Source organism: Podospora bellae-mahoneyi, chromosome 4, assembly GCF_035222275.1.
Source record: "Podospora bellae-mahoneyi strain CBS 112042 chromosome 4, whole genome shotgun sequence".
Lineage (NCBI taxonomy): Eukaryota > Fungi > Ascomycota > Sordariomycetes > Sordariales > Podosporaceae > Podospora > Podospora bellae-mahoneyi.
In genome coordinates, this window is record NC_085883.1 from 2,264,739 (window position 1) to 2,279,901 (window position 15,163).

Genomic DNA, 15,163 nt, shown 5'->3' on the forward strand with positions numbered 1-15,163 from the left:
TCTATACCTATCGCATTGGTCCAAGATATGTGCCGCAGGTAGATTTGTTGTAATATAGTGTACGGAGAAGAGTAACTGCTTAAGCGCAATCCCTGCAATTAAAAGAGAAGACGCGTCTCGGCCGTTTTAAGGCGCGTCGCGCTATAGTGCTTCCACCCCCTGTCAAGCGGGCGCACTAAAGCTAAGCCAGCTTTTCGCGAATTCCTCCCACTGGCATCACACCCGCCGGACATCCCACACCACACAACGTACCCAGAACACACACCTTATCGACCCAGCCATTGGGCTTATCGGTTTTCTACAGCGGCTTTTTCGATACCTCTATTGGAAAGTAAACAACATAACACAATCCTGAAAACAGATTATCGCCTGGGTACATGATCTTCTGCAGCCCGCCGGCCATGTCGTTCATGTCCCACAGTAATTGGTCGATATAGCGGGCAGTAACCCTGGCACAGCAGGAGCTGGCAGAGAACAACTCTTCCTGCATATGCGCTTGCTCCTGCATACTACCTACTACATACATCTGTCCCGAATAAACAAGCCCAAGTTCACCTCACCCACCCTCTCCCGACCAAGTCCCAAGGAATAGTTGGTTATTTGCGCACATCGAAATCCACACCAAGGCAGCCCTTGACGCAGTCCGGCGTGCGACTATCACCCCCCCAAAGTTATGGCCGCCCAGTGGCCCCCGAGATCGCCCCACAAAGCCCTCCTCAGCACTCCCGGCGGACGAGAAAAACTGCGTCGCTTGGCTGACCGCTCCTCTCCCTCACCATCACCCTCCAAACTCCGAAACTCGCGATCGCAACCATCCCTGGGAATGGGCGAACAACCAATGTACGACGGCGCAATGGACCTGGACGACGACGAGGAGGATGAGGAGATGTTGCAGCTCAAGCTTCAGGCGATCCAGGCAAAGCTGAAACTGAAGAAGCTCCAGGCGGCAAGGGCACACAAAAAAGCGTCTTCCCTGGCAGAACCTGGGCCACAAAATGGAGGAGCAGTTGGAGCAGGCGTTACAAGAGAGATTCCCTTTCAGTCAAGACTGGCATTGGCCCGGGAAAGGATAGAAAGACCACCAACACAAGCCCCTGTTGAAGTTCCAGCCTCGCCAGTCCGGAAGTCGGCGACAATGTCGAATCTGGACGCCTCTCCGAAACGAGTTCTGCTAGGTATTGACAAGGGACGAAAAGCAACCGAGATGTCACTGAAGCGACCGGCAAGTCAGAGGCAGTTGGGAACCAACAACCACCAGCAGACCCTGAGCGGGAGCGGCATGTCCAACTTTCCCCGGCGCGCGAAATCACCAGAAGCCGCCCGCCCTCTCAGTTTCAACGAGCGTCTTGCTTCAGCCAGGACAGAGGAAGCCACCCGTCAGGAACAAGCGAAGAGAGTCCAAAAAGCGAGGAGCACAGCGTTCAGCATTGGCAGGCAGGAAATGGAAGAGTATAAAGCCAAAGCGGAGGACTTGCCAGAGGTGCCGTATCAGCCGGATGAGCTCTCGCGAGATCAGCTGTTGTCTGCGCTTGGGAGAACAAACAGCACTGCCACTGCGCCTACCAGTGCACCGACGGGATACCTGAGGAGAAGTCGGACTGCTTCTGACTTGCGCAACACCATCACCACGAAGAACCCAAATGCGGACTCGTCAGACTTGTTTCTTGGCCCGTCATCAGTCAGCTCGTCGTTTTCTGCCCCGGCGAACAACAACAATGACAACAACAACAACTACAACAACGCGAGTGACTCGTCTTTCGAGATCTTTTCTAGCTTTCACCTCTCTAAACGGATATTACCCCACCCTGTTTTGGCGAGGGCGGTTTCGTCAAAGAAGATATACCAGCTTAAAGACCTACTCAAGCACGTCAAGGCCCCTGATTGGAGTCTGCCGGATATAGAGTCGGATATTGTCGTGTTTGCGATTTTGGCATCGAAATCCGACCCGAGGTCTCACCGGCCCGGACCGAGCGGGACGCAGTCTGATAGGGGGAAGTACATGGTGCTCACGCTGGTTGATTTGCAGTTTGAGGTCGAGCTGTTTCTCTTCAACAGCGGGTTTGACCGGTTCTACAAACTAACGCCCGGGACGGTGGTGGCGATTCTGAACCCGAGTGTTTTGCCGCCGCCGAAGGGGAGGGAGGATACGGGGAGGTTTGGGCTGGTGATTAATAGTGATGAGGATACGATCTTGGAGGTGGGGAAGGCGAGGGATTTGGGGTACTGCAAGTCGGTGAAGAAGGATGGGCAGCTTTGTAATGGGTGGGTGAATGGGAGGAGGACGGAGTATTGTGAATTTCATACGAACGAGGCGGTTAGGAAGGCTAGGGGGGGGAGGATGGAGTTGAACAATACTGTTGGGAGCGGGATGGATGGGGCGAAGAAGGCTAATTCGAGGGAGTGGTATGGGAAGAAGGAAAAGGATGTGAACCAGGGGTATGATAGGTTTACGGGGACAAAGTATTTTGTCAGTAGGGGGACGGCGGATGGGGATGATAGGGATGAGATGGGGATGGCGGATCGGGTGGAGAGGCAGGAGGCGCTGAAGAGGAGGTTGTTGCAGAGGGAGAAGGAGAGGGATATTGCGAGACAGTTGGGGAGTTGGGGGGGTGGGGCGGGGAAGGATTACATGAGTAGGGCCGCTGGAAAGGGGGGGCAAGGAGGGGGGAGTTTTACTAGTTCGACTGTTGGGTCTTCACAAACACAACCGCAAACGGGGAGCTCGGTGAATGGGAGTGGGAGCTTTGGGTCGACGGTGGGGACGAGTTTTGGGAGTTGGGATGGGGGGGCTGTGATGGGGAGTCAGCAGAGGGAGAGGAGGTATGATGCTGCCGCGTTAGGGTTGACGGGGAGGAGAGGGCAGGGCGCGCCGAAGGTGGAGCTGGGTCCTGTCAAGAGGAAGAGACCGGTGTCTTCGGCCAGTAGCTCGACGGTTAGTACTATGAGTGCGAGTGTCCAGGGGGTGGCGGAGAAGGCACAGCCAAAGGTGGCGTTGGGATGGGGATCGGGGTTGACGACGAAGTTGGGGAGGATGAGGGAGGGGGAACGCCTTGATGGGAGAAAAATGGAAGTGGAAACGTTGATTGCTGCTTCCAGGGCAGCGAGAGACGACAAATCCCCAGTCAGAAAAAAGACGAGATTTGTAACGGAGAAGGGGATACGAGAGGCGGGGAGGGATAGTTTGGGAGAAGGGTTGGGGGTTTCGGTTGGCAGTGGGACAGCTTTGCCAGCGGCGAGTGTGTTGAGCAGGAGCAGGAGGCGTGTGATGTTGGATGATGATGATGACGATGATTTGATTATTGTCAAGTGAAAGAGAGGAAGGGGGGTAGAAAAAGATGTTTATGATACAGCAACACACACAGAGTAGATACACAGCGCATCCATGGGCCGTTATTCTGGGTTTTGGGGTTGGGTACATTTGTTTGTATATTACGACTTTGCATGTGGTTGGCATGGCGTTTGAGCTTTTTGATGTTGGGGATTTGCATGGTCCAAGCATTGTTTGGTAGAGCTTTGAAGTATAAAGCAGAGTGTGGAAGCGTTGATGATGTTTTCTGTGAATTGTTTACTTGAGTGCTCAACTATGACTTCTGTGACGTGAGGTTTGCTTGGTGACCCCACGTCGTGGACAAAATAATACAGACTGCAACGCATAACGAAGGGCTTAAAAGATGATAGAAAATATATTCGACTATCTTTTCAAGGCTTTTGGGCTCTCTTTTTAATGCCTTTCGACAATCTGTAAAGGTCTATTAACTATTACTGAATACCTATCATGTTGTCTTCAAGTCCTGTTGACGATCTTTTTCAGGCATACTGGCTAGTAAAGGTCTATTTCTTTTCTATCCGCAGCATGGTGACTTACTCAGGAAAAGTGACAACCTGTTGACTTCTCTATACTTCGCCAGGTACACGTGCAGGCACCAACGTCATCCGTGGGGGTCTAATCTGCATTTCTATCCAGCTCCCAGTCCTCTCCCACAGCATTGAACTCCCCTCTCAACATCATGTGAGAGTGGTCACAAGGTCAGTTGGATTTTTCCTCCTCCTCAATTCAGCGTAATGATTGGTTGCTTCATCGCACTGTGCCATGATGTACCTACTTGGAGAAGTTGGGGTAAGACTCGGTGTTCTTCCAAGCTCTCTGTATGGTGATGACGATGTTGACTTTCTGCGGGGTACCTGTAAAACCAAGGCCGTATTTATTTGAAAAGTATCTGTAAAGGAAAATACCTAGTAGGTATAGACATCGAACAAAGACATACGTGGGCTCTCGAAAGCTGATGATGCATTTCCTAAGGTATGCTCACTATACACCACAATGCTTCCGATATATGAGGGTATTCTCATGCCAGTGTATGCTTCCTCCACGCTCATGCCATGCTGTCATGCTGTCATGCTCTAGTATATCCCATGAGACCGCTTGCTATACCTGTTTCCCTTGCCTTGTTGCCAATGATACCCAAACACCCCTATATAATACAAAACTCTAACCTGATAACCTCCATCCTAGACTGTATCCCCAATAATGATTACCAAACCTGAACAACAGTATACCCTAACAAACCCCCTCCCCAAACCATACCCATAATCCTAACCCATCAACTCATTCAAAATATCCCTCACCACCGGCCCCCCCTTAGTCAACATCCGCTCCCCAATCCTCTTCCTCCCCATCGTCGGCTGCTTCGACACCCCCCCCCTAACATTCTCCTTATTCCTATCCCCGACCCTATTCCCCCCCACCCCCCCAGCAACAAACCTCTCCATCAACTTCCTCCCCTTCAACGGACTCTCCTCCACCATCTTCTTCACCACCGCCGACCTCCTCACCGGCGTCCTCCCCTTCGCCGGACTCAAATAATCCTCCACAAACGAAAAATAATGCCCCTCAAACTGCTCCCTCCCCAAATCATACACCCACTGCCTCTGCACCATCAACTCCACAAACCGCTTGATCATGTCCTTCTCCCCTTCTTGTCCCTGTTGTTGCTCTGACCCCTCCCCCAAAAGCGTCTTCTTACTCCCTACCACCAATAACTTGACCTTCGCCCTGGTAAACGCAACATTGATCCTCCTCCAATCCTTCAACAACTCGCCAATGGAGCCAGAGTCATTGCTGCGGACGAGAGAAAGTAAAATAACAGACTTGTCCCGACCTTGAAAACGATCGGCGGTGTGCATCTCGACATCTCTCCCCCCGGTGCTTCCCCTCAGGTGGTACTTCAGTAGCGCGAGTTGAGAGCGGTAGTGAGTCATTACTCCGATTTCTTCCGCGGGGACACCGCACAAAACAAGGGAATCGACCAGCTGGGTGATGATTTTGGCTTCGGTGGGGTTGACGATGCGGTTGCCTTTTGCTTGCTCCTGGCTATCGGGGAGGAGATCAGTGTTGATAAACTTGACGCGGGTGGTGGGTGTGATGAGATCGTGTAGCCAGCAGCTGTTTGGTTTTGGCGCAGGGCAGCAGTGGGTGCCGGCGGGGGGTTTCTGAGAGAAGGTCTCCGCGTCATGATGCCGCTGCTTCAAGGTTTCGATATGAGGAACGTGAAGTTCCGCGTTGCGGAGGGATTCAGTCCCGCATTTGAGTCTGCCTTTGTAGATGAGCGTGTTGGAAAGGGTCATGATGTCTTCTGACATGCGGTATTGATGCTCGAGATTGACCACTGAGGATGGGTGGGCGTCGGAGAGGAGTTTGAAGAGGGAGACATCAAGACCACCAATCCGGGCCTCGTTGTTTTGGACCAGAGGCGGGAGTTGGTTGTGATCACCGACGAGAACAAAAGTGCGGGCCATTCTGATCGGGCCAAGGCAGATGGGCAGGGTGATCTGAGATGCTTCGTCCACAATACAATAGTCGAATACCCGCTCGTTGAAGACGGGATGGTTGACGCCTAGACAGGTGGTGGCCACCACAGGGGTGCCATGCCAGGCTCTGCGGATCTCGTCAAACGAGGACATGGGTTGACTGGCGAGAGTAACAAAGTCGCGAACCTCGGGGTGAACCTTGGCTGGCGCTCCCAGACGCAGAATGGGGATTTTATCGTCTTTCAGCTTAAGGAGAATATTGTCCACAGCGGTGTGGGTGTACGACGTCAGAAGAAGCGTCTTGCCTTGACCGATGAGAGCCCGGATGATGTGCGCGATGGTAGTGGTTTTGCCCGTACCGGGCATGCCCAGAACCAAAGCGTAGTCCTTGGCACTCATCACCTTCTCCACGGCTGCCTTTTGGTCGACGTTCAAGCTGTTCTTGCCCGGAACGGAATACTGAGTGGGAGCAGACTTGAAGCTGGGGGGTATCAAATCGACCACAAGCTGACGTATCCGCTGAAAGCCCTGAGGACCATTCGTCATGATCTGAACAAGATTATTCCGCACCGTCGCCATTCCGTTGCTGAACTCGTCCTTGTCGAGTCTGTACCGAATAGGGGGCTCTTTGATCTTCCCCTGACTTTGTGCCGGAGCTGCCCCCTCGGGCGCCACCTCCATGATACTCGCAAACACCTGATTATGCACCTCGTCGAACCCAGGCTGTCGAATGCGGGCATTATGTAATCTCCTGTCAACCGCCACGCTAATCCTTTGCTTCCTCACAGCCGTAACGTACCCCAACGCAAGCGCGAAATGCCCCTGCTCGTCAGACACAACAATCGGCTCTCCAACCTGAAGCTGCGAGTCCATGAAAGAAAACCCAGCCGCCGGACTCTCCTTAATAAACGTGTACGTGAACCGGTTAATCTTGGCCTGGTTCTCATCCTCAAACGCCGAGCCCTCCTCGATGATGACGTTAGCAAAACATCGACCGACCTTCTCGCGTTCGGTGCTGACCATAGTCCAAAGCTCGCGGCGGAGTTTCTGACTTTCCTTTTCTTCCTTGGTCAAGAGATCCTCCCACTTCAAAAAGAACTCTTGATGCCTCGGAGAAAGATGTTGAACGGCAGCCTCGAATTTCTCGTTCAGCCCACTCGTGTCGCCATTTCCACCATCGGCAAGCTTATGGTAGATGAAACAGGACGTCTGAGCATAACATCTTTCGCAAGCATTCTTGCTTCTCTTCATGGGCGGTAGCTGAACACTTCTTTCGCGGATATAACAGGCCAGCGCGTTGCGCTGCATAATCATATGCCGAAGCTCATGTCTGATGGCGGGAATTCGGAGAGTCTGCGACGTCTCCATATAGTACAGAATACCGTAGGCGATTTCAATATCGTATCGATCCGACAGCAACAGATTGTACAAGACAGTTTGAGCCTGATGGTTGGCCGTGGCGTTCTTTCCGGTCTTGACCTCAAAAGGTACAGTCAACGTCTGTGAGACATTGCCTTCGCGCATTGTGACCTGCACTGTCGCATCAATGTTGCCTTTGAGGCCATACATGGGAGACCAGACATGCTCCTCAACATCCAAGAGCTTGCTGACACACATGTTGATCTTTTCGCCGTTTCGTCCTTGAACGTTGGCATTCGCCTGGGGTGCCGCAGAAACAAATGCCTGGGCCCAGGACCTGAGCTCCGGCATCTTCGAAACAAGATGATTGCGGGCATCGTCCATGCTGACCTTGATGACGTAGATATCCTCCATGTGCTTCTGGAGCGTCTTGTCGATGACATCCCGCAGATAGTCCATAGTCCATTCGTTGGCCATCAGAGCCGCCTGAAACACCTCGTGGAGAATGGTACCATAGACCAGAGCAGGCGTCGCTTCGCTGGTTGCCTTGACGCGATCCTGGAGGACAGCACGTCGCATGCACGTGAAAGAATCCGCAATCACTGTGGAGGAAATGAGCTGGTCTGGGTGCAAAATGATGATGTTGTGGTTGTTGTCGATGATGCATCGGCGAGAAGGCTCAAAATCACCGATGATATGAACATAGGCTTTGGGGTTAGCCTGCGTATCAACCCAGTCACCCCTGAGATGGACCATGTATGTCGTCTTGGTGCCCTCATGCTCTACCCAAAGGACCTATTGTTGTCTTAGCGGCATATAATCACCTTTTCTGAGCACATGGCATACCTTTTCTTCGGATTCACGTCCACGGTCATCGACATAGGAGCTCTCCAGCACATTTGTAATCAAATACCTCTGGATAGCTTTTGGCTTTTGGCTTGGCTACACCAAAGAAAGTCTTAGCATACCTCGTCGCGGTGTTTTGATATTGGCTACCGTATGATACGTACATGTGTTGGCAGGGTGTGGGCAGATGCCCCTTGTGTGGCGGCTAGCTCCATCGCATCAAAGTCGGCATCATCAAAATCATCGTCATCAAAGCCACCCCCATATGCATCATCATCATCATCCCCCCCACCGTCATCAAGAAAGGGCTGGGCTTGCTGCTGCGCTGGGGCTTGACTTTGGGAAGCATGTTGTGCTTCTATTTGTGTAATGAGATTTTCTGCACCCTCCAAAAAATCCACATCAAAATCATCAAACTCGTCGTCGTCGAATTTGTCAGCTGCGGATTTCGGCTGTGGTTTGGCGCTTGGGACTTCCTCCCTTGGAGGGTCGACCTCTTTCGTAGGAAGTATTGTAGCGTCAAGCTCCATGAGAGTATCATCGTCGAAATCGTCATCGCCGTAGTCCGAGGAAGTCTTACTTCTTGCGGGGGCTGCGTCCGGGGCGACTCTGGAGAGCTTCTGGGCGAGTGGAGAACTTGCAGGAGGTTCTCGTGAAGGAGATCGGCTTCTGCTGGTGTCGACAGTTTGCGATCCTTGTGAGGACGACTTTCGGGCTTGGACCTCGAATGATCTACTAAGCTCACCACCAACGGTTTTCAACATTTCTTCAACCATGACCGATTTGGACTGTGAGGCGTTCGTTCGGGTGCCAAGCTCTGTTTCGTCCAGTCCCCCAAGCTTCCGTCTCTTGGGCCAGTTCCGACCCAGACTGAGTGTTTTCCTCAAAGACCGTTGGCTGCCAGGTGCCATCCCATCCCGGGCGGGGCGAGGAGACGAAGACACCATCAGATCGGCAGGTGATGGATTCGCAAGGCGAGATGGACTAGCGTCTGTCCCAATAATGTTGTAGGAACCCCAGAGCGCTGATGTTGGGTCGTCACGAAGAGGCCCGAGGCCTTGGTAGGTCTTCCTGACACCAGCGGCGGGTGTGGTACCCTTGGTAATGGGCGAAGAGACTGGTGACGAGCTTCTAGCACGCCTTTTCCGATTTTGATAGAGCAGTATAGTCGATATTCCAGATTCGTGGGGGTTAATGTCGTTTGCCCACATCAGCCGTTCGCTAGGGGAGTCCTCTTGGTCGGCTTTTGGGGCGGCTTTTGGGACGTCATCCAGGGAAGGCGAGGACTGAGGAGCTACTTGTGGAATCGAGTCGACGATCTCTTCTTTCTTGAGGAAGTCGACGGTAGAATCGGACTCGGCGGCTGACTCGCAGTCTTTGGCATCAAACTGAAATGCCTTGAGCTTGGTCTTTGTTTTGGAGGAGACCCGGAGGGCAGGTTTGGGTGGAGCAGGGTTGGGGTCCGTCTTCGATCTTTGCCATTGCGATCGCTATTCACCTGTTAGTTACCATCTGCAATCATGTGCGGTTGGGATGGAAGACCAACCTTGGAGGGTAACTTGTTGCTGTCCGAATAGGACTTCTGTAGTGGAGGCATGGTATCGTGTGGTAGGGGCGTCACAACATGGATGATATAAATAAAGACCAGAAAAAAACACAGTGCAGAAGTGGGCAAGACAAAACGAATGGAGGACCAAATTCGAGATGCAAAAGTGTATGGAGCAAAGCCAGGTTCAAAGTATCTAGCAATTGAGTCGACGGGACCTGTCTGTGTCTTGTCCTGGTGGCCTGGAGACCGGGGGAAGGAAGTGCCTTTTTCGACGACGCACTTAGACGGTACGCGTCGGGGTCGCGTGTGTTGACGTGCTGCCATGCTGCCCCTCTAACATTTGGCCAGGTATAATGCCACTGATAAGATAAGCAAATACCAGGGGTCCCTGGAAACTCCACAGAAGCTGGCAGGGACAGTTGCCCCGTGTGCACCACCAACCCCTCAAGGTTCCTCTATTTTGAAGATGGCTGAAGACAGTGGCTGCTGAAGGTTACCAGAAAATCTGGGACACATTGCAAACGTCAAACGCTACCGATGAAACCCACCAGACTTGCATCGCCGAGCTTCTAGGGTCATTTCTCGTGGGCGAATTTGAGGGGTTCCATGTTGAGGGGAAGTACCAAACCTCCACTCTAGTCAACCTCGTTTCGCGCACCAAACGACAGCACTACACCATGGACGAATACCCAGCTGGGAGTCTGGACCATAGTGTTCCGTTCCTGCTCACACTCGGCACATCTGGCGATCCAACTTACCAGTCAGGCCTGAGTGCAGTCCTCAAGGAACAGGCCATCCTGATCCGTTCCGAGCTCCCACCTCTCGATTCAGACCAGGCGCATGCCCTCTTGCGATATATCCAGAACCGCGATGCGTCAAACCTGCCCTGTAATGGCCGAGATGCGCCAAAGAAGCACCGATTCCACGTCAAGACGGCCGAGAGGGTAGGTGGACGATTCCGCGCAAATGTCTATCTTGTCCAAGATAGGGACCTGATGTTTATGTGCATACCTAGTCAATACTCCTACCGCCTCGCCGCGCGCGCCTCCCAGATGGCATCGACATGCCCTCACCGACTGCTGTGCTACACTCTCCCTACTCTCCCCTGAGTCCCATCTCACCATTATACCCCGACGGTCTGATCGATACGCAGTGGATTCGCAAACACCAGGACCTCGTCCCCAGTGTGTTACTGTGCTTCTATACCCTTACTTCCGACCCAACGCTTGCGACGCTTAATGACAACAAAATCAAGACGGACGTGAACAACATCAGGGCCCTTCTCAGCCAGTCCGGCTATAAAACGCGCTTGGCTGTTGTGCTCTTGAGTGACAAGACATCTGCCTCAGGCGATCATGTGCAGGACCGATTGGAGAGTCTCCGAAGAGGATGTGGCATAGATGCAAAATCTTTGTTTCTTGTGCCGCCCGGTGATTCGAAGGAGGAGCTTGAGCGCATGGCTGAGAACATGCTGACAACGCTTTACACAGCCTCACTGGACTACTACCGGGACCTTGGGAGGCATTCACGGAAGAAAAGGGGCAGGGGAGTGGCACCGCAGCCGACGGTACCACCGACCTCGGGCACATCACAAACACTCTCGCTGGCGGGATGGAATGTGCGCTATGACTTCAAAAGCGCCGTATTCGCGGAATATCGGCAGGAGATGGATGTTGCCCTAAGATCATATGAGCAGGCCTACGAGAACCTGCTCAGCTCGGAGCTGATGGAAGTGATTCCAAGTTGGAGTCCACGGTGGAACGAGGCTAGGTTTCTCGCCGATGTCTTGGCTGTGCGCTGTCTTCGATGTCTGTTGTGGAACGGTCAGCACAGCGCGGCTGCTCGACGATGGCAGTCCCACCGGGAGAGGATAGCCGACTTTCTCGACCGTCGAGGTCGGGGCACCGGAAACTATGGATGGGAAGCTTGGGAATCTCGATGGGCGCTTCTCATGGCCAATCTGATGGAAAAGGCCAGCATCCCCGAGTTGGCTCCGGTGACCCACAAGCTGTACCTCCAGCCGGAGAAGAATGTGATGGGAGAGCGGTTGCAGCCATGGGAATTTCTGCATCACACGGGATATTGGTATCGTCTGTCGGCAAAGCACATGCAAGCTAGGAGGGACTTTGCACATGCGATACCCGAAGACGATAGGAGGTCTCCAAGCATGTCGCCGGCGTCTTTTGTGGCCAAATCAGCGTTTACTTATGACACTTACATGTGTCCGGATCCTTTTGAAGAGTATCCTCTACATCGTGGTGGCTTTGATCACGGCCGGTTTGTGGTGGAGAGGTTGATGAAGGCACGTTCGGAGTTTCTCAAGCGGGAACAAGTACGTCTGGCCGCAGAAGTGTCCCTGGAATGTGCCCGAGAACTCGGCCTGGCTGAGGAGTGGTCCGGTATTGTCAAGCTGCTGCGTCCGTTGTGGAAAGACTTGCCATTCAGAAGTGAGGGTTGGACCACAATTGCGGAATTGTTGAGCTGGAATCTCCGGGCTGCCGCAGTGGAACTTGACGATGCTGAGTTGGTGGTGACTATTGATTGGGAGCTGTTGAACCAGGGTACGTTCTTACGGCAGGTTCACGTTTACGTTGTGCTGACTTTGTTGCAGCTTTCCAAAAACGTCCCAACTGGGAGTATGACATTACCAAAGCTCTTGACCAAATCGATACCGAGTCCAAGCCAATAGTGTCTCTAGCCGACGGTCAAGTACTCCCCTTCATCTGGACGTCTTTTCTTTTCCGAGAAGAGGAAGGCAAAGCGGGCCAGAACGTGCGAAGTCAGCTCACGATCAAGTCCAATGCGCATCAGGGGTCCACTCCTGTCTCTCTGACCAGTCTCTACCTCAACTTCAGCGGCAGCTTGGACCGGGTAGTTATAGAGCATGATGATGCTGCTGCGGTACAGGAAAAGAGGGGCAACACATCAATATCTGCGGTCCCGCTAACGCGCGATGATGCCGAGGCCGAAGTCACAGACCTGGGCGCTGCCAGCAAAAGCGTCATACTTCATGGCGCTGCTGACCTGACGCTTGCCCCTGGCCAGACTTGGGTATTCAACCTTGAAATTCCATTACGGGAACCAGGCGAGACGGAAGCTCAGTCATTGGTGGTGAACCTGGACACTGAGGAGTTCGACTTGCACCATGAGCTGAAGTTTCATCAAACGCCAAAAACCAACTTTTGGTATCTTTCTGGCTCTGCCACGAAACTCATTGCGCGTCCGAATCCACTCGCGATCAGGGTGCAGCCTAGGCCACCCAAGCTGGAGATCAAGTGCCCGGTCTGGAAGGATCAGTACTATACGGATGAGGCCATCGTCCTCGAATTCCAGCTCACCAATGGCGAAGATATCGAGGCGCTGGCCAAACTTGATGCTACACTCTTTGGCGAAAATCCCCCAGCGTTCACTGTTGATATTGCAGGCCATGAGTCTCAGACATCATCCAGTTCCCGCAGCGAAGAGAGCAAACTGATAGGGGCACCCCTGGGCACCATTGAAAGCTCCAAGACCTCATCAGTTCAACTTCGACTTCCACCAGTTGATCGCTCCAGCCAGTACGACCTCACCTTGAAGGTCACTTACTTTCTCCCTACCAACCCTGGTACGCCGATCACCCAAACTACGACGTTTCAACTCAACATTGTCAACCCGTTTGAAGCAAACTATGATCTCCTGCCGCGGGTTCACCCAGATCCATGGCCAAGCTTGTTTGATGCGGATGGTGTCCGGAGTGCCGCTCCAGACGATGACGTTCCTTTAGCCTTCAAGGGTCTATCTCAGTCCTGGTGTCTGTTGACTCGTTATGCCTCCTTTGCATCAGAGCCACTACGGGTGGTAGACATCGACGTGGTGCTGTCTTCCCTCCCATCAGTCAGATGCCACGCAATCAAGCACAACAATCTCCCCTCCTCGGGCGAAGGCCGACTAGTCGCCCCCAAAACCATCGAGGAAGCAGCCTTTGAGCTCAAAGCCCAAAAGGCCTCCCTCGACGAGCGAGGTCCATCACCATTGGACGTCTCCCTCGTCATCAAATGGTCCCGTCCGGAGGTCTCGGATCAAATCAACAGCACTACTTTACCAGTGCCACGGTTCAATCTGTTTGGTACAGAACCGCGGGTTTTGGCGACGGTATCGCATATGTTTACACCGCACCCGTTGGTGGTCTTGACGGTGTATATTGAGAATGCGTCGAATCATCTGTTGACGTTTGGGCTGACGATGGAGCCAAGTGACGAGTTTGCGTTTTCGGGGCCGAAGCAGACTAGTCTGAGCTTGTTGCCTGTGCAGAGGAGGGGGGTGGAGTATAGGTTGGTGCCGTTTGATGATTTGGGGGAGGTGGGGAGGTGGGTGGGTGTTGGGTTGGTGGTTAGGGATAAGTATTATCAGAAGGTGCTGAGGGTTGTGCCCGGGGGTGAGGGGGTTAGGGGGACGAAGGAGGGGGGTGTGGAGGTTTGGATTCCGGGACGGGGGGAGGTGGAGGGGGGGGATGGGAAGGGGGAGTAAGGGGGTTAGAGAGAGTGATGGTGTAGATGTTTGGTTTTGTGCTAGTTTGAGATACCTATGAATGACATGTTAGTGAGATTTGTAGACGTAGATATTGCGTAGCAGGTTGTGGGCACGGAAGTGAAACTGCTATGTGGAATGGATGCCTGAAGTGTAGTTAAGAGGCCTTTCAATATGTTTAATATGGCCTTTTAACATGATTGATATGCCTTTCAACATGATCAACACGCCTTTCGATATAAATAAGTGATAGACCTTTAAAAATCATCAAGAGGCCTTTAGACATGATTGATAGGCTTCAAAAGATAGTTAATAGGCCATTCAAAATAATCAATAGGCCTTACAACACAACTGACAGGTGTTTTAGGACAATTAGGAGGCATGTTTATGAGATCTTGAGGTCTTCAGATTAGGTCAAGGTCTCTTTTATTTAGTCCTCTACGCGATATGTAATTGTAGACGTAATTCATCATGCCCTGTGAGTTTAGAAATGTCCATGCATATCTATCCACACCAGCCAAAATTATACCCCTGAATAACCCCTTAGTACTTTGGATGTGTAGCTGGTACACCAGACCAGTATCTTTTTTTTCAGGAATCAGTTCTCACAAATTGTTGCTGTTTGCAGGTGAGAAACAACAAGATGCTATCCACACTGCCACATGCTCATCGTTCTTTCAACCGTAATTAAACATGGAGTTCTCGAAACATATTCCAATTCCACCACCTCAAAGGGAGTCATCCGCTGGCAATTTCCATTTACTCTTCCACAATAGCAATTTGTGGACATGAGATATTGCCCAAATGTGAATGACAATAACACCTTAACAGGTAGGTGATTGACAGTGCCTGAATGCCAACAAACACAGGGCCAGACATTCACTGGTGGGCCGTGCGTTGCCGCTAACAGCCGCTACTGCTACCTGTGTGAGAGCCAACGCACGGCCAGCGAGAAACACAGCGCAACCCAAGCCGCAGGCGTCACCACTCCGGGCTCTTATTTTCCGCTGCTTGAGTAGTCAGCCTCATCTGGACACCCCTCAACCTGGCAACGACAGGAAGAGAGAAATTGTCAACTGAATCGCGACATCGGAG

General features: G+C 52.4%; 3 protein-coding genes across 3 annotated transcripts; 2 read left to right on the top strand and 1 right to left on the bottom strand.

The window, feature by feature from the left end:
- Positions 1-673: 673 nt before the first annotated feature.
- QC761_408520 (uncharacterized protein) lies at positions 674-3,310 on the top strand (the record flags this gene model as incomplete). The annotated part of the gene is given in 2 exon segments (XM_062879128.1): positions 674-1,713; positions 1,732-3,310. 2 exon segments carry the CDS (start codon positions 674-676, stop codon positions 3,308-3,310), a joined length of 2,619 nt encoding a protein of 872 aa, XP_062732374.1.
- A 1,283-nt stretch (positions 3,311-4,593) lies between these two features.
- Positions 4,594-10,054, bottom strand: dna2 (DNA replication endonuclease-helicase Dna2; the record flags this gene model as incomplete). Its single annotated transcript, XM_062879127.1, has 4 exons — positions 9,560-10,054; positions 8,164-9,503; positions 8,014-8,104; positions 4,594-7,962 (listed from the first exon to the last, which is right to left on the bottom strand). Exons 1-4 carry the CDS (start codon positions 9,884-9,886, stop codon positions 4,594-4,596), a joined length of 5,127 nt encoding a protein of 1,708 aa, XP_062732375.1. The 5' UTR covers positions 9,887-10,054.
- Positions 9,986-14,068, top strand: QC761_408500 (uncharacterized protein; the record flags this gene model as incomplete). Its single annotated transcript, XM_062879126.1, has 3 exons — positions 9,986-10,506; positions 10,578-12,123; positions 12,174-14,068. The coding sequence occupies exons 1-3, from the start codon at positions 10,240-10,242 to the stop codon at positions 14,066-14,068; spliced, it is 3,708 nt and encodes a 1,235-aa protein (XP_062732376.1). The 5' UTR covers positions 9,986-10,239.
- Between the last annotated feature and the right edge of the window lie 1,095 nt (positions 14,069-15,163).